The following is a 23,338-nucleotide window of genomic DNA, read 5'->3' on the forward strand; positions in this document are numbered from 1 at the left end:
AGATGTGAAAAGTGGAAACAAAACCTGGTGCACCATACTTATAAAATACAATAAAAAGTACTTATGTCATTCAAATTCAATATTAACAATTTGAACTACGGATTACTGTCAATGATTTCAGGTTAAATGAATTATTTGATTATTCTATTAAAATTGATATAATTTGCTTGTAATTTCCACTTTCACGATTTGTAAAATATCAATTCTGTCATGATTGGTGAACATACCTATAATGATTTATGATAAATTAATTGTTTCATATTATTTGCAGGGTGAAGGTCGAGGTGACGGTGAAAAGTCGTCTGATGAACTGGAAATTATCAATTTGTGTTCTACTCAATCATCCCCAGGTAAATGAAAAACTTGCTACATAATCATTTTTATTTTATCTTTGGAGCATCCCTTATTACTGAACGCTTCGGGAGTGGATCACTGTCATTGAGTGATCACTGTGGATTCACTGTGGATCACAGTGAATTATCACTGTCTCAAATTCGCCAATTTATGAGTAACATCACTGACTGTATTAGGCTATTTCTTAATTTCATAAATATCAACAAAAGGAAATAATGTTTATTAAAAATTAGATTTTATGAATATTGGCTTAGAATGAATTTTCAATGGATATTCATTATTTAAATATCATAACTTTTTCTACTTCAACCAAAATCTATGTTTTATATGATCGCTCAATCCAGTATGGTTGCTGTCTGCTAATTGCTTGGAAGATTTTTTGAGAACCTATTAGGCAAGAATTCGATTGATCTAGTAAAATCTAGAATTGAAGTTTTAGTAAGATCATACAGTGAACTCATTGATTTTGTTGATGAGAGGTTGCGGTGCATGTACGGCTTCGAGCAAGTGAGCAGTAAACAGAAAGCACATGACTGGTGCACCACTTCTTGCTCACACTGAACGAATATCGAATTCTGGTTCACAGTTTTTAGCGCGCACTTTTGAAATTAATCGTTTACAGAGCTGTGTTAACAAAATAATAAAGGTGTTATCAACATAATCATTTCCGTTATTATTTATTATTATTGAATCAATAGTAATTATTAATTTATATAATATGAAAAAAAAATTCAATTTATTATACAGGCCGATATTATTTTTTATGTAGGTTGCAACAGACCTTATCAAAAATGTAATGTTGGCTACATCAGGTGAATACCATTTTAGACGTATGTTATGTTTTCACAACAAAGCTAGAGTATTGATTAGTTTTTATAAAATAAATAATAATTTGTTTTTCAACTATTCTGTATGTAATTCCATCAATGGAATAAAATACTTCATATGTTTCATCCATTCTCTGCCTGTAGCCTCTAGCCTGTATATTCAGAATGTGAAGACAACTAACCTAACAGAACAAACAACAGAAAAGCAGACAACCAACGCTTTAACCCTCGACCAATAGAAGCGCGTTGATCCTGGTTACCGGTTTGTGGAACATACTTTTCGAGTGGTGCAAGTGAGCATGCACCACTCCATTCTGTTCCAAGATGGCGACCGGTTACTGAACTGTCAAAAGCTTCCACCGGACGCATTCCACTGTCCTTGGTCGAAGTCATACATGCACCGCGACCTCCCATCAACACAATCATTCTCATCCACTACAATTTTTTTATAGTGAGGTCCACATTATAATGGCAGTGAATAAAGATAGAAGAATAGCGATGCCGATTCTCTTTATTAATTAATTATATTTCAACACTGTCAAAAACATAACTGGCATCGTTGTGGACCTAGAAAAGAATAGTACCACCGGTTTTGTTGAATGATAGACAAGGATAGCAAAACTAAAGTTGATCAAATACTGTCATTATAACGTGGACCTCACGATAGGGATTTAGTACATTGGAATTACTTGAACGAGTTTCGATCTCACATGTCTCAAATTCAAGTTAAAATTGAAGAATTTGAAACATGATTTATTATAATTTATAATCTATTTGATTATATTTCATTGTATTCTTTTCTTATTTGATAATAATATTGTACTATTATCTTCCATAATAATAAAGCAATGCATTATAACATGTTCTATTCTCCTTTGCCTGATAATAATGTTGCACTATAATCTTACTTAATAATACAGCAATGCATTCCAACCTCTTCTATTCTCCTTTGTCTGATAGTAATGTTGTACTATTATTCTCATAATAATAGTTTCTTTAAAGTACAGCCTCCATGGTCATAATTATATTATGATTATAGTGTTGTATACAAATAATTCTATTGAATAAATAAAATATAAAAATACAGCAGTGCTTTCTAACCTGTTCTATTATACTTTGTCTGATAATAATCGAGTACTATTATTGTCCGTGATAATAATACAGCAATGAATTCTAACCTGCTGTGGTTGACTTTGCAGTCTCGAAACTGGACAACGCTGGCGGCGTTGCGGAAATGGCGGGGGCGGCAGTGAGTGGAGTGATGGGGCGGAAGAAGCGCCGCCGCGAGAAGCACCACCGCTACTCGCCCAGCGGGGAGGCGGGAGAAGGCGGCATGGAGGCCGGCAGCAGTCGGCCGCACAAACGCAAGCGCAAGCGCAAGTCGGTGGATGAGGCGGTTGCAAGTCCGCCCTCCGAACTCAGCACAGAACAGCGGCAGTCTTTGAAGATTTGCGTTAGTCAACTTTCTTGAAAACATTTTCAACTTATTGAAACTCTTGAGCCGCGTTTCAAAGAAACAACACTGAAAATTGTTTCACAAACATGTCTGTCAAGTGACTCAAGGGACTACTTTCACTCAATTTTCAAGAAGCTTGGACAATCAATGTAACGGCAGTTCACCTCACCATTTAATAATGAACTATTTGTCCGGACACATCATTAAATATATGTTCAATAGGTATATACCGTTCACTATACCTGAACGGTTTCTACGCATATGCTTGTCAAACATTTTCTCAGTGTGGACGCAGCTCTAGATCAACCACTATCGTTTAGGGGCGCCTTGTTTTTATCTATTCTCATAGTTTTAATTAAATCTGAATATTTGAAAATGTTTATTGTTCAGTTCAATAACTGAAAATGTATAGGCTTGATAGATAAAATCTGAGATTTTCTTTGTATGGATTTTCATAAGTTACACTAATATTTAAAATATTTCAATTCGCAACATAGTAGCTCACACTGCTCTCTACAATAGCTTACAAATAACTTCTTGGTACCTATCGAATAGGTAGTGTTCCTAGTGTACCTATTGAATAAGTAGTACCTATTGAGTACTACCTAGTTGCTAGTTATTGAGTGTACCATAACAATGTTTTTGCAAAGGAAAACAATTTGGATTATTTCATCAGTCACTTTTAATTGTTCCATGTTCTATAATATAGGTTTCTAATTTTGTTATTGAGTACCTACTGAATAGGTTAGTGGAGGGTGTCGCCACAATATTTTTTCTCGAAAACTATATTTTAATTGTTTAATGCAGTGCAACAACAAATATAGGTTTGTAATTATTGTGTTGTTGCAGTTCAAATCGATTCCCCACCACACGGGCGAAGGCAGTGTTTACGTGGCCACCACCCCTGGAACAGGCAGCATTCGACCGCCCACCTACCCTTCCTTTACGCCAGTAACCTCACCACCCTCAGTGACGTCACCACCTCCAGTGACGTCACCACCTGCTGCCGGCTACCGAACGACGCAGCGGCAGGTGGCTGCGGCGACGGCAGCTGCCAAGAAGAAGAGCGACGTTGCCACAGTGTGCAGCACGTGCAGTGAGCCTGGCAACATCGCCAACCTGGTCACATGTGATGAGTGCCACAAGGGATTCCACTTCCACTGCTTGGATCCGCCCGTCAAAAAGTCGCCCAAAGTGCGCGGATACTCCTGGCATTGTGCCGATTGTGATCCCACTGTAAGTGATTGTTCAATTTATATTTATTCTCTAATCCATAGGTTAATTGAATAATAGCTAGAAGTTGCTAGCTCTAAGTAATTTTCAAGCAAATGCTAGGATTCAAGGCAGCTCTATTATCTTATTTGTATAGCTACTGCTAGAACCAATGACTAGTGAAGTTCAAGTTATAATGGCAGTAGAAAAAGATAGATTCTCAGCCTTTCCACTGCTTTCTATAGATGATAGTTGATATTTGTTTATCTTATGTAATGTAACTGATCATTCATGTTTAAAATAATCAATTATATTTTATTCATCAAGAAAATATATGTTTCAATGATTTAATAATGTTTTTTCATAATTGATATCAAATAATTTTGGTATTCAAATATATTTGTCCAAGGGCAAGAAGCAATCTGGCAACCTTGTGGAGGTAGGAAAGGATATCGCTATCTGCTTTGTCGAATGATAGACACGGATAGCAACACCAATGTTTGAAAGAATTAATGAATCCATTTTTTTGTTCACCAAATACTCCCATTATAACGTGGACCTCACTGCAGTTGCTAGTCACTAGATTCTAGTTTTTATTCAATCGACCCATCATTTCATATCATTTCTAATTTAACTTTATTTTTTCGCACGATACAAGAGTAAACCATCTGTGATGAAGCTATTTCTTTACTTCAATTTATTTACGTACACCCACCGGAAAGAAAAACATAAATTGTTCTTTTTTGAAATTTGTTGATCTCGAGCTTGGGTGAGGAATAGTACAAGGTATCCTGAGTTATCCTCTCTCGATCTGTGGTTTTTTGGATAAAAGATATCATATAAATAAATAAAATTGTTCAAAGAAAATAATTTTGTTTGCAGTTTTAACTTGGTCTATTTTGAAGTATCAATGGTTTGACATTCTGTTTCTCTCATATAAGAATTTATTCTCATATCATTAATTAAATCAAAACATCTTTCATTGAATTTAATGTATATTTTACAATTTAAAAACCCAAATGCAATTTAGTATTTCGTTCATTTGAATAATAGTAAAATATTTACAAATATTGTCTTTGCCTTGGAACGTCAGCTTTTGTACTTTGTAGTAAGTTATCCAAGTTGCATTTTGGAAACTGAGATTTTTTGGAGTCTGATTAGATCAGATTTTTGGATTTGTTTGGATGGAGTAACCAGTTTCTACTCTGGATAATGTATTGTGCACTATCATCTATTTCATTTTTCTCCACCTATAATGGAATGTTTGTTTTCTTTCAGGAAAGTGATTCCAGTTAATTGTCTACTTCAAAAGTATTATGGAGGAAGAGTGTCTCCACAAAATTATTTATACACGAAAAACGACTACATATATTATGTATTTTTAAAAAGTTTATGCGAATAATTTAATTTTTCAACAAGCTTAATAGAGCTAAGAATTCAATTTAATTTTATATCGCTTGAAAGTGTTGAGTCAATATAATTTGAATAATTATAAAAAGACATTATACATCTTGAGAAGTATGAATTTGTGTGATTTATATCAAAGTTAGTTCACTATTTTCGTTTGTTTTTGAATACACTACATTACTCTCGAAAACAGGATTCGCTAGGTCTGTGACTGAAATCTTCTGGCTTGAAATGAAAGGGAATATGCTCTTTCCTTCGAAATTGGACTGTATTACAATAAACACAATTCGGGGAAATCAAAGGGGATGGGTTTCTGTCAAAAATGGACTGAATTGAAAAATCAAGCTCTTTATTGAATTTAGATCTATCCCCCTGTGGGTAGGGGTAGTAGAATTGACCCACAGTTTCCCTCCTTGTCGTAAAAGGCGACCAAAAGGGCAACACTCCGTTGACCTTGAACCCTCTCCTGTCCTTCCTTTGTCGAACCAGCTGGTAGGCTTGAGCCCACAAATGTGTCAGCCCACCATCTCAAGCAGATGTATTCCTGTCCAACTGCATGGTAAAAATTACTACCAAATAATTAACTGTTGAAATGCAGTATTATTTGTATAAAAGTTCAAACTTTCTTTTTGTAAAAATTTTTTATCGTACCAAAAGTAGTATTTGATTTGTAGAACGATTAATTTCTAAATGATCTAGCCTATTATTTGAGTTGTAGAAGGATTATTTTTCAAAATTGTGTATTATTTGAGTTGTAGAATGTCTTTTTTGTTTTATTCAGTGGGTATTTGAAAAAATAATTTTTCATAGTTCTATGTTAATCCCTCTTTAATAATCATTATTCTTGGTATTCTATAACTTAATTTGATAGAAATATTTAATTCTAGTTACCTTCTTCACAGTTTTTAAATATGCAGATCTAAATGTAATTGAGAAGAAATCATTTTGCACTCAACAAAGTTTTCTGCTATTTATTTAAATAGCAAAAACCAATTATAGCCTATACAGTATCTTATCATTTACTGTATTAATTTACTGAAAAGCCTCTCCTTCACCTTATCTGTGATGGTACATTCATTATTAAAATTCGGTTGCGGTATATGTTTACAACATTAAATAGTGTTTTAAGATTCAAAGCATTTCTCTTCTGATAATTTATTCCACTGTTGTTGAAAATTTATGAAAAAGGTGAACTTTAGATTTTTATCTACATGTATCATGTAAATAATTTATATATTTTGTTGATTGATTGAGTTGAATGTCCTGGTTATTAAAGCTATTTAGTAATAATATTATTATCTGCTTAAAAGTTGTGCACCACGCTTCAGATAACTTGATAATATACAAATAGAAAATTTGGAAAATATCACCTGTAGAAATTCTCAAAAAAGTGGTGCACAACCTTAATACTGCATTTCTTTTTGAACCCTTCAGACTCTACTATAATAGAGTATTTCAAAATGTAGGAATGTTCAGAATAACAATTTCGGAGCTCTGTTAGTAAAACAAACTTAAATGATATACTTAAATGATAAATGATATACTTGACTTGCGTCGTTCAAAAGATGAATTATTTCAATTGCAACGTCCAGACATCCATGCACTTTGACAATAGTAGGCCTACGGTACTTTGATACTTTAAAACGTATTTATAAATTTATTAAGAACGAACTTAACTTCTGAGTTGGGTTTGTTTGTCACGTTTACCAGATCTCTGATAGTCTGCTATTGACTGCTGACAACCGAGAACTTGGGTGAGTTTGTTCTTAAGACTCGTTTACAAATAAGACTATAATTTTTATTTATTTAGCGTATGGAAGATACATAATACAGAACTTAAGCTCATGAGTCTCAAATGCCTACATATACACCGATTGATATTCACTGTATATTTTCAATTTTCTTAAAATTTATTTTATTAGGACAGGATTGATTGTTGATGGAAATGTTAGAAAATAATAATAATTTAATTAATGGAGACAACAGTATAAACCCATTTTGCCTCCTTCGCACAATACAATATTTTCAATACATTATACAATTTGAAATACAAGAAGATAAAAAATGAAGAAATAAATGATTATTCTCGTTTTCTCTTGGAAATTTTTCTAATCATAACTGACATTTTTTCCACAGTGCATGGAAAGCATGAATAAAATGAACTCAAGTAATTGTTAACGATAATGAGAAGCGTCCTCACTCAAAAAATTGCGAAAATGTTCAACGGTAAGTCATGACTAGAAAGTCACATTAAATTGAAATATGAAGACTGATAAATAAGTGGTGGTTTATTAGTAGGTAGCCTACTGTAGTTATTCAATTCAACCTGTCAAATGCATGTGCTATATTCAATCTAACCGCTGTCAAATGATGGCACAGTATTGACAGTCAATTCCTTCAATGGTTCTATCTTCAATAGATAACGTGGTTATATTATTTAGTTAACGTATTCATTCACAAACGAGAATATAACATTTTCAGTGAGTTGATTTCTAAAGTTTCTTCTCTATTCGAATTAGTTGTAATTTTCTGGTACCGGGCTTCAAATTACTGTATCCACTTCTCTCTCTCTATTCAAAAGATCCCCCGTAAGATTTCTCATAATATTCCATGATTAATGTTTTAAACGTTGAGAACTAACAGCAGTTATCACTCGAGCAGTTATAAAACTTTCCAGTTGATCAATTCAATAAGTTATAAAAATCATGGTATTGTATAATTTTTTAGTTCTAGTGTTAATTCTGGTAAACTTAAACTGACAATAATGACACTGGCCATGATAAGTTTCTCAAAAGTATTCTAATACAGGATTGGGCAGGGAAGTATGGATGATTTGAAATAACAGTTAAACACTATAATCTTTAAACGAAACTCAATTTTTTTAGTGTGTACATTGGATGTAGCCATTTTAAAAATTAAAGAGGAAAAAATTAAAACATTGATTATGTACGAAAAATAACATGTGTTAAATGACGTTCGTTTTTGTCCATACACTCCTGTAGACTTTGTGAGAAGTTGTCAATATTATTCTGAACCATTGCACGTGGTACCGCTCGAATTTCTTGTGTTATTTATTGTTTCACTCATGGCTTCAAGAATTCGTGGTTTGTTTATGTACACACGTGCTTTTAGCTAGTAGCCCCATAAAAAAAATAGCACAAGGTGACAGATCCGGTGACCAAGGAGGCCACTCCACATCTCTACGTAACGAAATGAAGCCCCCAGGTCTGCCTTAGAAAGAAATTCCATAGCTGCTCTCGATGTATAGCATGTCACCCCATCTTGTTGAAACCATACATTATTGACGTTGATACGTCGTCTTCTCAATTTGGCAGAGAAAATTCACGCAGGGCCGTAGAGAGCCGTGGCGGGCCCCCCGACTAGACCCGTAGCGGGCCCCTACATATTTATACAAGATACAGTACTTGATCACTAAAACGGACGCAATGCTTTACAACGTTGCTTATGATACACGAATATTCTCTCTTCATTAGGATAATTTCATTACACTACTCAATTTCATAACACTAATTTTATAAATAATTCAAGTACCGTAAGTTATATTATAATACACACATATTTATGTTTCATGCAGTGAAAATATGACAAAAAACCTTTGTTGAAGGATTAAAAACACAGAAAAATACTAGTGAGACAGAATACCAATTTATTTTTGGAAACAGATACCATATATGTGATAAGTTCTAAAATGGTGTGTTTGTCCTTTCGGTCTCAAAATGTTATAGTTTTTTCAAAGTTTGGAATTTTCTGAATATTTGTAATTGATTTAATCCAATTTAGAAATAGTTTTCTAATTGAAAAATGATTTTGTCACAGAATACAAATATAGCAGAATACAAATATATACATTATAGAAGTTTTCTCTGTTTTTGTGTGTTTTGAATTGTAAATTGAGTGTGCAACTGAAGAATGTTGAAGTGACACATAACCTAGATAGGCCTGCATTTGGACTGTTGTATAAATTGCAATTGGAACCGTTTTGGGCGTGAGCCTGTGGTATTTTTCTGTAAGTTGTGTGATTCTGAATAATTCAATAAATGAATATATTTACAGAAATTACAAATTAACTTTCAACGTAACGACTAGCAAAATTATCAATGACTTTGCTGAAGTCCAACTTTCACGCTAGTTCACTTTCTAAGGCCAGCACCCCTAGGCGCTAGGCTTGAAAGGCGATCTTCAGCCATGATGGATCGTTGAACATTTTTCACACGTGCCAGAAACCTGAATGAACTCTCAGCCTCGGCAACAGTTACTGGCAAGTGCAGAAAATCCTTAAATCAATCACTGGGAAAAAGGCTGGAAATATTCTTTTGAACGAGGACATTAAATAATTCTAAAGGTTTCAGGTTGGCACCAAAGTTTGCTGGCTGGATGCATTTGAGATGTCCCATCTCTGAAATGAGCTCTTCTCCAACAACGTAATTTTTGTACAGTGCAGTCCATGTTTTAGACCCGCCGTAAAGTAGACCCACGTTAATCCACGAAAAGCAACCCACACCGTGGGATGTTTTGTAAACCATTGCTAGGCTTCTCCAGACATCTGTGTAATGATAATAGTCTAATACATGCAATGAATAATACACTTGTCAGCTGATTGATTATGAATAATTCTAAAGCAATGGTTTACAAAACATCCTTTTGCTTTTTGTGGGTTGCTTTTCGTGGCTGGTTACATAGCTCATGTGTTAGAGCTTCGGATACATCCACTGAAAACTGAACATTTTATTGATTTTCTTAACAGTTGTAAACCGAGAAGTCACACTTCTAATGATGGTGTCCATTAAAACATAGAAAACATGAACCTTGAACCGGTCTTCTGGAGTTTCATTCGAACCAGCTGGCCATACTGGCCACTTGGACAGTATTGAATCAGATAGGGAAAGTTTCAGTGAAAATTAGTCTATTATTTTAGTTAGGATGTGTTTGTATTTCAGCGTTAGTCATTTCATCAATAGCTCATTATATAAATCAAACTTATTTGTAGTTTTTCTATTTCTTACACAGTTACATACAAAGATATATTTTTCCATTGACACCTGGCCGCCGGGCCCCCCGGATCAAGCCTTACCTGCCTTACCTCTCTACGGGCCTGAATTTACGCAGCATCGTGCAAAGGCTAAAAATAAACTTTCTACTGGTGATATTTTTCAATGTTTTTCGATTTGTATATCATCAAGCTATCAAAATGAAAACGTTTTCTCAGGAAAACATTTGTTTTTGATCATTACTTTTTGAGATAGGAACGCCTAAAATTTAAATTTTTGGGACAGAACATTCCAAATTCGGTAAGAGATAACACAATGAAATTTAGAGGATAAATTTTCCATGGTATTGTTGATTGAATAAAACAAAAATTTTCTGATAATATCAATTTTTGAGTATGTTATTCAATTTACTAAAATAAACTTTAAGTTTAGTTATTTTTGGTAAATTGAATAACTTTCTCAAAAAATGATATTTTTAGAAAATTTTTGTTTTATTCAATCAACAATACCATGAAGAGTTTATCCTCTAAATTTCATTCATTTTGTTATCTCTTACCGAATTTGAAATGTTCTGTCCCAAAAATTTAAACTTTAGGCGCTCATATCCCAAAAGTAATGATCGGAAAAAATGTTTTCCTGAGAAAACTTTTTCATTTTGATAGCTTGATGATATACAAATTGGAAAACATCAAGTAACAATCCGTATTGACAGTGACGATTCGACCGTTTTCTCGAAAAAAGTAAGGGCCAATAATTCGTTTTATGGGGATACCTAGAAGCACGTATATACTGTATACATAAACAAACCACGAACTCTTAAATCCCTGAGTGAAACAATAACACAAGAAATTCGAGCGGTACCACGTGCAATGCTTCAGAGCAGTATGGACAACTTCTCACAACGTCTACAGGAGTGTATGGACAAAAACGGACAGCATTTAACAGAAGGTATTTTTCGTACATAATCAATGTTTTAATTTTTTCCTCTTCAATTTCTATAATGGCAACATCCAAGGTACACACTAAAAAAAATAAATTTTGATTTTCGTTCAAAAATGAGTGTGTAGCTGTTATTTCAAAACATCCATACCTCCCTATACAATATTATGATAATAGATCATTACCTTCAGATTGGAATATACATTTTTAAAGCTGATCTTCCAAAATGAGAATTCTTCAACCAGAATGTATATTTCTATCTATTTTCACAGTGTATGTGCAATGAAAAGCATAAAATGAAATGAACGCATGAAACTACGGTTAATAAACATGAAACTCCTCACTCAGAAAATCTGAAAATGGAAAGCACATCAATGGTAAGTGAATATATGTGAGAAGAAACAAAATTAATTTATTTCATGAGTAGACTGGATTAACATTATTATGAGTGGTGATGGTAATTGGATAGATTCAGCTCATAGCTCAACAGTACGATAATTCAGACTTCTTCAAATAAAGGCCAAAAACTTGACAACACTGGGGAGTGATGTCTCTTAGTTTTAAGAAACTAAAAATTACAAAGAGTTGTGACTCAATAATCCAATTAAAAAATGTTTTAGTAAGCCCCTTTTCATAATTTATGATTAGGCCTAATAAAGAAATAGACGACCAACAAATTGAAGAAAGCTTACAATTTGAATAAAATATTGTATTTCCAATCAGTGCCAGATTACGGGGTATTAGGTATTAAAAAAGAAAAGAAAAATAGAAAAGAAACTCTATCCAATATACACTTGAAGGAATCTCAGTAGTCCCCGGTAGGGTTTATCATTGAGAGAGCCAATAATATTGAAAATCCAGAATCACTCAAACTCTAATCAAAAATAAATAATTGGAGCTTATACTATGTCATGTGTGTAAACTTGTGGAAATAAGATTGGGGACGAAGCAGCTTGTAAAAAAATAGCAGCAATGGTAGGTAAGATTTTGCATATCTTCAGCAAATAACTTACGAGATAGAGAAGGATTTCTTTCTGATTGAAAATATTTCGAGATCTATCTCTAAACAAACTGTGTTGCTTGTTTGATCATCGAGTTCATCTCGAATGTATTTCTTGTAGCACCATCGAAGCAGATTGCAAAAATATGGAATAGATCAGTGGCGTAGCGAAGGGGGGTGTTTCCAGGCTACAACGCTCCCCCCCACCACCATGAGCCCAAACAAGACGCAAGATGCACCATGTAAAATGATTTCAAAAATTGTCTTCCAAACTTTTACATTTATAACCCTTCGTTGACTGGACTATAATAATAAAGTTTCTTCTTCTGTGTTCATCCTACTTGTACTGTTGATATTAATATCTACTAATAGCTACTCCTTGTACGCCGAGGATGTGGCTCAGTGCCACGAAACGCGACCGTCAAGCAAGTAAACCGTGAGTACTGTTGTAAAAGTGATTAATATTAATTTTCTAATTAATTATTTTACAAGATATAATGAGTGCTTACATAGAGATATAGTCTCTCTCCATTCTGTTATTAACGTTATTCTATTGCTAGACTACTAGTATTTATTTAATTTATGAATAGGCTTAATTCATGGAAATAAAATCCAATCCTAGTAACGATCTGACGATGCTCAATCATATAGATCCATCAGGAGGTGAATCTGTTTCTCAATATATCAATAGTGTTAGTACATTATTGTATCTTGATCATTGAATAACAATTTTTGCTCTAAGGATCCTAACATTTACCGCATTTCAAAATTCGACATTCAGTGAATTTTCCAAAATGAGGTTATATTTAAATACGGTATATTTTTAAAACATTGCAATGAATAGTAGATTTCAAAGAAATTAATGAAACAAAAAAAGCAACCCCGTTATTTATTAGCTCACCCATGTATATACAGTAGAAATAAAACGGCGATTGCTCACTCTGTTCATCCGTATTCGTATCTTTTAGACAGGGCGCATCGTCTCATCTCATCTCACATTGAATGGTGCGCCCAAAAGGAGTTTAATCTGAAATGCATCAACCCGCAAATCAATGGAACGTATCACACACATAGAGCACACAGAATCCCATCTCAACTCTTACAAACCCTCATTCAAATCATCGACTTTTTCCCTGCCCTGCCCTTCTTTTCAATTCACTGGTTCGGAAAAGACTCGAAGGGAAATGAGAGTGTCTCTTCCTTCTTCTACACTTTTCTCTTCTTCTTTCTTCATCTTTATGATCTTCTTTTTATTTCTTGTCTCTTATCATAGGAGTAAGTTATCGTACCGTATTAAATCTTTCTTTCAATGTGATTTACTAGATACTAGATTGGTGTGAATCTGATCTGACTTGTTTATGTTTGTGAGCAAAACTACTCAAACTAAAATTTATGGAGTGGAAGATACAGTGAAGCAAATCGTGTATGTGGAAACGAGTGAATCGATAAGGTTCAATGTAAAAGGAGGTGATAAGAAAGGTTGTGTAAGTCACTCACTCAACAAGTTGAGAAATTGAGTTCTATTAGAAGGGTTTTAAAAAAATCAACAATATCAATTCCTGTTTGAATTTATCTGAAAGTTCATTGTGATGAGTTGATTCAACTTAATTCAAGAATGAAATACGGTATACAAAGAAATTTCAAATGGGATTTTTGGTGATTTGAATGACTTACATCACTTTTCCTCCCACAGTTGAGCAAGTTCCTCTAGCACTATGCTAGATTTTGCAGAGAAGTAGTAATGGAATTCCAAGTAACTGCACAAAACTATCTTCTTTAGATTTCACAGGCTTGTAAACTCAAATACACAAGTCTCTTGAGTAATTTGTTCAATCACCTTTCTAATCTAATAGATCGATTTATTTTTTCCTTTAAACAGGGGTGGCCAACCCCCTCTAAATTCAGGTAAAATTCGGTTACTACCCTCCCCCTCACGAGAAAAAAGAAAAATGATAAAAAATCCTTCACTCTATAATAAAATCATGTAGTTAATTAATTGGAAACACAAGTGAACCAAATGTATCAAAGACTCTTAATGAATACAAAAATCCTTATTGTAATCGTTCTCTATGGATGAATAATTCACTAGCAAAATTGCAAAAATTGTAAAGTTTGAGGTTTATCCATCAATATCGGCCAAAATATTTTTAAACCAAGGAATCTAGAATAGAAAGGAATTTAGGCTTTTCTAGATCCTTTGGATTAAGGTCTTCGGCCATAATATTATATAAACCGTATATATTATAGTCAAAGATTAAAGCTGCGTTAACAACAAATTTATCAACATAATGTTTATTTTTCCGTTCTTATTAATTCTATTAGATTAATCATAACTTATATACATGATGTGCTTATGTGTGTCAAGTCTGTCAATCTAATAGAATCCATAAGGATGGGGGAAAAAAAAATATGTTAATAACTTTGGTGTAAACGCATCTTAAAATTGTCTATTTATTCAAATTTTTTAATGAAATAGGCCTAGTAGGTATACATAAAAATGAAATATTTTAAGGTTATTAAAGAAATTTAATCTTTGATAAAACATACATTTTTCAAAGTATAGAATCATCTGCTAAACGTAAATAAATATTCTCAATTAGTTTGTTTTTGGGTATTTTATTCATTGCTTTGAATCCTCTTCTTTGATTCACTATTGATACCGGTAATTGATATTTCAATCGGTAATTATTTTTTTCAAACTGCGAAATAAGTGGTTTAATTGAATTTCATATTTGAATATGGATCTAGCAAACCTACCTTCCATGTTCTCAAAGAAACAACAAAACTTAACAAACCGTAAACAGTTAACCTTTCTGAACAGAGTCATCTACGTGTGTCAATTCAAACCATCTAATAACCACAGAGTCTACTGGAAGTACGTTTTGGAAATTGAAACAATTGTTCAGTTTCAGCTGAAAATTATACAAGATGGAGGAATGTTAACTGGGTTTTGTATTCTGGACAAGGAGGGCTTTCTTGTGGTTGTGGTGGAAGGCAACGATTCAATTGTGACGAGGCATTTGAAATTTATGCAGAACGATGATGCACTCATGGGCAAAATTGTGACGGTGAAAGTGGTTTCAGTGCAAACTCATATTGGCCAACGCTGCAACGATCGTTGGATTTGCTTGAAACTTTTCGAAATAGACTGGGAAATGAGAACTACAGAACCAACAAACCAAGACAAGATAAACGTTTTGGAAATCTACGACACGTTTATGAAATCCATGTTGAACGTTTTGAATTTTGTCGACAAAAATACGGACATCTTAGAGGTTTCACTGGAAGATGATGTGACTGAGAAAAACGAGGAGTTTGATGATGCAATGGTGACGTTGAGTAAGATGTTTCCTTCTTCGAGGATATTGAAGGTGCTTCTGAAGTCAACGATGTTTAGTGATTTGAATAGTTTTCAGGATTGTATTTTCAAGCTTCCAAAGTACAAAAGTTATTATGAAGCTGTGTGGCCGCTACCTGACTTTTTTATGCATGATTGATATAGTAAACATATTGATAGGCCTAAAAGTTTCGTTTCTTAAATAAACATATTGTATGTAATACTGGATGCTGGATCTAATACTATTTTGAACCGCTCTAGTACCAAGCCATAAAAGAATAGTTATGATATTCAATTGTATGTATTGTATTGAGTATGTATTGTATTGATTGAATGCAATAAATTCTGGATTGGATTTTTAGTTCTATAGACATTTAATGAATCATATTGTAAACAAAACTTAAGAATTTTACTTCAAATCGGGGCCTAATCGACTAAAGAAGAACGCACAACGAAGCAGACAGATATTAGTCCAGTCAATATAGTAGTCCAGGCGCTGGCTTACATTGAGCATACATGAGAGAGGCAGAGAATTTGACTTTGGATTATTGTTAGGGGGTCTTTAGTGTATATGAAACTCGATGTCGTCACGTCCCAGGGTGGTCGACAGCTTGAGGGGGAGCGGGGTAAGTTGTAAAAAACGCGCGTTTATAAAATCGCCTGTCCTGCAGTTACTATTCATAGTACAGCTTTTAATTTTTTCTCAATATTATGTACACATAACTGGCTTTCAATGTGGTCCTATATTTTTTTGCGATAAACCGCATAGTTTTTCCGTAAAAAAATAAAATATCTCGAAAAATGTATTTTTTTATTATGGACTTTTTGTTATTTCTCGAATATTCAAGTAATTAGCCGACTTAGAGGAAAAGGCTCCCAATAAACGTTGTAGCCCGTTTCTTGCTGAATCCAATGATATATATAGTTTGGGGGTTACGATCATAGATGCGGCGGTGGGAGGGGGATAAGTAGCACTGTTACGCTGCGGCGCGGTCCTCCCCCATGATTAATGTGCGTAATGGCCTGTCTATCTCATTGCTCCTACTAGTCTATGCATTCAAATTATGTATTTCAGGAACGCTATCTTATGTATTTTCGGTCGCTGAACACGATTTTTCAACTCTCAAGCCTTAATAATTGATAATTCTCATCATAATATACTAATTATGGTCAAAATTACAAACTTCATCTCATTATCATTATTTATGATTACATTGTAATGATAAACCATCCTGTTAGGAATCCTATATGTGTTTCTCAATCGATAAAAAACTGATATTCCATTAAGAGAGAATAATTATTCGATTTAGTTCAATGATCACTTTGGAATTGCGAAAGTCAAGTAATGGAGTAAGTTAAACAAATAATATAGGCTACCCCATATAGAGCACCGTGTAACAGGAGTAAAATATTTTCTTAATATAAATTGACAGTTGAAACACAAATAATGCTAATTACTCCCATGTTATATGACTAAATATTTGATTACAAAGGAAATACAACTCTAAAGCTGAGTTTACACCAAAGTTATTAAGGAGATGTTAATATAACTTAATCTTTATAGATTCTATTAGATTGAACATAACTTATCATACATATGATAGACATATGTGTTTGCCAAGTTCCGTTCAATCTAATAGAATCTATAAAGATTAAGTTATTAACATTTTGTTACGTGTAAACGCAGCTTTATCAACTGATTTCTGTAACTTACATCTACTCATCTGACTGAGTTTGACTGATTATCTTGGGGTGGTACTTGAATGAAAGTGGAATGAGAGATATCTTTGTTGAATTTGAAATATTTGGAGAGAATTATGTTGGAAATCTATTGAGGGGAGATCAGTATAATTAAGGTGTGAGAGCAAGCAATCAATTCAATGAAACAACTACAAGGACTCATGAACGGTTCAAATATGAGAGATTGTCAAAGTATATTTGAAAGAAGTCAGGAGCTATTTGTAGAGTTTTTTAAAATCAAATTCAATGACTACTTGAAATATTTATGACTGATTATTGTAACATAGTTTAAATTATCTTAAATTGTATTCATGCTCATAAGGATGGACTCTGGTATTGCACATAGAAACTGTTCGAGAAAAGATCCCATAATTTTTTCATTCAATCACACAAACTATGTTATAAAGTCTGTGTCATATCTAGAAAATATAAAAAATACCCATAGAAGTGAAAAATAATTTCCAATAAGAAAACATTAACTCTATACAGTCAATACATTGACTCTCTGTCAAATGAAACCTTGAAAATTTAATAAATGTGACAACCGATCATGCTTTAGAGCAAACCCTCATTAGATCATCCAAAACTGAGTGATTGGAATTGCTAGTTCTTCAAAGGCTTTCCTAAAATGGCTGCTACTACATTAATAAATCTTCCATCAAAGATATTCTGTTCAAGTATGTTGACATCATTATGGATATCACTGGAGACTGTGAAGAAAGTCATATAATGAAGTAAAACAAGAATAATGAGAGATGAGAATGATTTCCAGAAGCATAATCTTCTCAAGAGAACATAACATTTTTCTTCAATACTCTGATGGACAACAGAATCTGCATAATGTTATCAATGGTCTGGAAGCAAGTGAAGAAGTGTGTGATTCTCTTTTGAACGTATAGAAAGAAATAGTTATTCGGTCTCCAACGATTTTTATCTGAATAACATAGTTGTGGCAAATTGTAAAAGTGTATTCTCACCTATAAAAAGAAACAAAGTTCTTTCATTCTCCACGATGCAACCAAACAAAAATCCTAGTCTTAGTTAATTCTAGAACAAAAAGATCTGATCTCTGTATTTTTACTAGGTAGCTGTTTAAAGATAATTCAGCATTGAAGTTTTAGTGCAGCATGCATTTCTACAATAACCGCAATCTCTGTCAACATCTGATGGATATTTGAAAAAAAAAACTCTTAATCTCACTTGGCCTTTGTAATTGTAAATTGAAATTGTATGACATGGCTCTCCTGAATTCAACTCCTACTTCACTTTTCAAAACTTCAATACGCTGCAAGATTATGGAAACTTTGTGATAAGAAGAGTTATGAGAATTCTCAATAAAGATGGAGTGATACAGGTGGACATAGATTTTTATGTCTATGGTCTAAAATCAAATAAAGGTATAGTTAACATATTAGAAGCAGCAGAGTAAAAGAATCACTCCAATAATATGCTCTCCAAACCATCGAGACTTGATTTGTAAATCTGTGGCAGAGATTTATTAATGTGACATGCAAGAATCTATAAAGGAATTATCCATACGTTAGCTACGTGCAGGAATACATACATTCATTCATTCATTTGTGGATAAAATTACAAATCATATAAATATGTTTAGGAAAGAATAGCAGGCATGGCCCAAAACTATTCGAATCCCAAATTTTGATACTGAATAACTTGTTACCATTTCAAAACAGTCTGAACGGGAATACCATAATGGATGAATCAATCAAAAGTTAGTGAAATATTATTATAATAATACTGTTAGAAATAATATGAATGAATATTTAAATTTTCATTTCATTTTGATTTGACACATATCTATTATTATATTGGATATAATTTCTCAAAAGTCTACGACAAACTGAAGATTCACGAAAGATTAACATTTTCATACTAAACATAATCATTATGATAAAGAATGAATGATGAATTCCATTTCCACCATGAAGAACTAAGAAATTCCACAAATATTTCTTGGAAACTAACTGACCACTATATCTAGTAAGTGTGGCCAGTGTGCAATTAATAATATAATTTAGCCTGCAGCGCATCACAATAAATTAATTTGAAATAAAAACAATAGAACATAAACATATATAAATATTAACTGTATTCTATCCTAATATATTTCTTGAAACCCAAGTTTCGTTTATTTCAAACAGTCATTTCTTAGTTTCCTTGCAGAATGAGATGAAGTTTGTAATTTTGACCATAATTAGTATATTATGATGAGAATTATCAATTATTAAGGCTTGAGAGTTGAAAAATCGTGTTCAGCGACCGAAAATACATAAGATAGCGTTCCTGAAGTACATAATTTGAATGCATAGACTAGTAGGAGCAATGAGATAGACAGGCCATTACGCACATTAATCATGGGGGAGGACCGCGCCGCAGCGTAACAGTGCTACTTATCCCCCTCCCACCGCCGCATCTATGATCGTAACCCCCAAACTATATATATCATTGGATTCAGCAAGAAACGGGCTAAAACGTTTATTGGGAGCCTTTTCCTCTAAGTCGGCTAATTACTTGAATATTCGAGAAATAACAAAAAGTCCATAATAAAAAAATACATTTTTCGAGATATTTTATTTTTTTACGGAAAAACTATGCGGTTTATCGCAAAAAAGTATAGGACCACATTGAAAGCCAGTTATGTGTACATAATATTGAGAAAAAATTAAAAGCTGTACTATGAATAGTAACTGCAGGACAGGCGATTTTATAAACGCGCGTTTTTTACAACTTACCCCCCTCCCCCCAAGCTGTCGACCACCCTGGGACGTGACGACATCGAGTTTCATATACACTAAAGACCCCCTAACAATAATCCGAAGTCAAATTCTCTGCCTCTCTCATGTATGCTCAATGTAAGCCAGCGCCTGGACTATAGACATGGTAAAACACCATCCCCTTACCTAGATACATAGCTTTGAATAGAGAAATTGGCCATTTTTTGTGTATTGGAATAAGGGCTTAAGTACAATCAATAATATATTTTCCATTTTTCGACCGAATTTGAACTATGATGCATGATTTTGGACCGCCTTGACGAGTCGAGATGAATAAACTGTAGAACGATGGAATCTGAGCATTGTGTCAAAAGCTATAAGAGATTGAAATTTTGATCCTTGAGGTGTCCTTAAGCGCGCCTCTCCACTAGGAAATACTGGAATGGAGTGGATCTAACAGGTGATTCTAATAGAACATAATCTCTTGAACGTATGTCATTGTGCGAAATATCAATGTGAGGACAATGTAGTTGGTGATGATGGTTAAAGCTGAAAATTATGTGTTTTTCACAATACAATGAGCATTGTTGTCAGGTGTACCTGGAAATCTATATGAGATAGAGCACTCTACCTGATCTTAGATTGTAGAGCACAAAAATTACGCCCAGAGGGATTTTGAATTATACATCTAAATGGTAACAATCGGAAGATATTGTTGATCAAAAACTAAAATTGATCAAAATTGATTTTTGTCCAAATTTTACTAATTTTTGAAAAAATCATAACTCAGTACTCATTGGAGATAGAGAGTTCCGAATGATCTCATTCTATTCAGAATTTCATAATCTAAAAAAAGGCGAGAGCAAATTTTCCCGTCCGATTACGATATTAGGCAGAAGTAGCTGAAAACTGGAAAATGAGCCGAAAATACGTATTTTTTGGGCCACTCTGTATCTAGAACAAGGAAATTTTGCATGAAGAAATTGGTTCTGGACTTCCCTTATGTACCCAAATATTATATTAAAACATCAGAACTACAATATAAATTGCATGCACCAATGTATATAGTGACTGGACACTATATGCAGTCAGACAAAGGGAAAATCCTTCCCAAGGTGTTCGAATATCACAACGCACACAGCCGTGCGTCTATCTGCATATATGTCTGCTCACGTCTGCATACAGGCGTTTGATTGTTTCTTCATCTGTCTGCATAGTTATGTCCGTTTGCTGTTGCTGTTCGCTTAGGGTGTTGTGATCACATTGAATGTGCATTATGAGCAAGTGTAAGCTTGCATGACCAAGCGTGCAGATGAAAAACAAAATCTGGAAAGAGCTATAGGAACACTCACACTGAAAGCTTGAACTGCTGGTTGCGTTTAGCAAGTGCAGCTATAGACGAATGGCACTTTTCAAATGTTGTTTTTCGCTTATGCATGATTCGGCATGCACTCGCGCTCAGTGTGATCACACTCTTAATAAAGGTCATGTAGTGTTATTTACCATAGAGAAACAATAGCGTAAGTTTTTCTATCCAGTTCTCAACCGTGAAAATTAAAAATTCTCAGTTTCTGTTGTGTTTGAGTGGAGAATGACTAAATTTCATAGAAGTGGAATCAAAACCTCATTTCGGACTTTTAAAATATTATCTTAATTTGGGAGAAAATAGTACAAGGAGTATCCCTAGTTTTTCTACCCCATTCAGTGATTTCTTTTGAAAATAAAAATAATATATAATAAAAGAAATTTCATTTTTAGATGATTCGATGAGAGCGAGGGTAATTAGATGAGGAAAGGGAAAAATATTCAAATTCAATTTTTTTCTTACTGCATGTAAAGAACAATACACATGCAGTTCGATCCTACAGGCTAAGGAAGTGCCAAAAAATGAAGAGAGAATGATGAGCTGTACTAAAATAAATGCGCTAGGATACGCTGGAATCAATTTCATATAGACTTGAAGACAAAGTGGGGCGGCCCTAATACAAATGAAGTTGCTCTTGTAGCATAATATTATTAAAGGAAAACATCAGTTGTCAAGTTAACTCTTTTCAAGGCCTTGAATGAATCAAGTATGCCTTGTATGTCAAGTAGGCGTGATACCTGAATAGCTCAAGTCGAGTAAGATTTCATCAAGTTAAATATGCTTTCTTCAAGTCAAGTAGGCTTTATACGAGTCATCAAGTAGACTTTATATAAGTCACGCAGGCCTTGTATTAGTCGAGCAGCCTCTACATAAATTATCAAACTCCAATTCTGAGGCTGCTGCTTGTTGGATTATCAGTTAAGAGGTCAATAATTGGCCGAACAGAGGGTGAACTGCAGTTAATTTGCTGCTCATTGACTGACTATCAGCTATTTCTCCAATAAACTCCTTCAAAGCAGATCAAATTGAGCTCGCCTAAAGCCACTGTTAAGTTTCATAACAGCTTCAGCCAAGTCTGAAGTGGGATTCACTTTAAACTTACAGCATTGTTTGAATGGGTAGCATTGATCTTATTAAGCCTAAAAGGAATGCTAACTGTTTCAAGTGGATCTCACCAATACAGATGAGTCTGAAGTGCACAATAAGATTAACTTGGATGATATCAAGATGCTGCTGCTGCTGCTGCTGCTGCTGCTGCTGCTGCTGCTGCTGCGGCGGCTCTATTATGAGCGAATCTACTCAAGGGCCTACACTTAGATTCACTTCACACTGTCAGAAGACTGGTTGAATGGGAAGCATTGATGTTATAAGGGAATTGCTGACAGTGTAAAGTGAAACTCACTATTGCAACGCTCAGTTGAGAAGGACCACTTGAAACATGGTCTGTATCAAATTAAATCCAAAAGTCATCCAGACTTTGTAATTAGTCCAGTGACTGGAAATGGTAACTTATTCTCCGAAACATTCCGAGAGTCATGTGATTAATCAATAAATTCAACACTGTTCTCAAAGATATTGTTGACTTGTTTTAGAATGAAGTGGTATCCAAGTACAACTTGACAACGTTCCGCTCTATTTATCAAATAATGATGAATCATTGGTCAACGTTGATCAAGTAGTTCCTCATACTGTCCTACTATACAAGTGACAACTACCATATTCAGGCAATGAATTGTTGTATATAATCATAAATATCAATGTATTATTGATGATAGGCCTATCTAGATTCATGCTTAAAAATAAAGATGTTTCACAGAGATACAGTTACAGATATACCACTTTATTATAAGACAAGTAAACAATATCTTTGAGAACAGTGTTGAATTTATTGATTAATCACATGACTCTCGGAATGTTTCGGAGAATAAGTTACCATTTCAAGTCACTGGACTAATT

General features: G+C 33.9%; 1 protein-coding gene across 1 annotated transcript in view; it reads left to right on the plus strand.

Moving 5' to 3' along the window:
- The window catches only part of LOC111044535, a 50,703-nt gene extending 44,926 nt beyond the window's left edge, over nt 1-5,777 (plus strand). Inside the window, exons 25-28 of the mRNA XM_039435087.1 lie at nt 272-350; nt 2,381-2,634; nt 3,487-3,873; nt 5,128-5,777. Coding sequence (XP_039291021.1) covers nt 272-350; nt 2,381-2,634; nt 3,487-3,873; nt 5,128-5,145 — 738 coding nt within the window. The 3' untranslated portion in view covers nt 5,146-5,777. The remainder of the gene's footprint in view (nt 1-271; nt 351-2,380; nt 2,635-3,486; nt 3,874-5,127) is intronic.
- Nucleotides 5,778-23,338: the final 17,561 nt, after the last annotated feature.

This window comes from Nilaparvata lugens, chromosome 8 (assembly GCF_014356525.2).
Source record: "Nilaparvata lugens isolate BPH chromosome 8, ASM1435652v1, whole genome shotgun sequence".
Taxonomy (NCBI): Eukaryota; Metazoa; Arthropoda; class Insecta; order Hemiptera; family Delphacidae; genus Nilaparvata; species Nilaparvata lugens.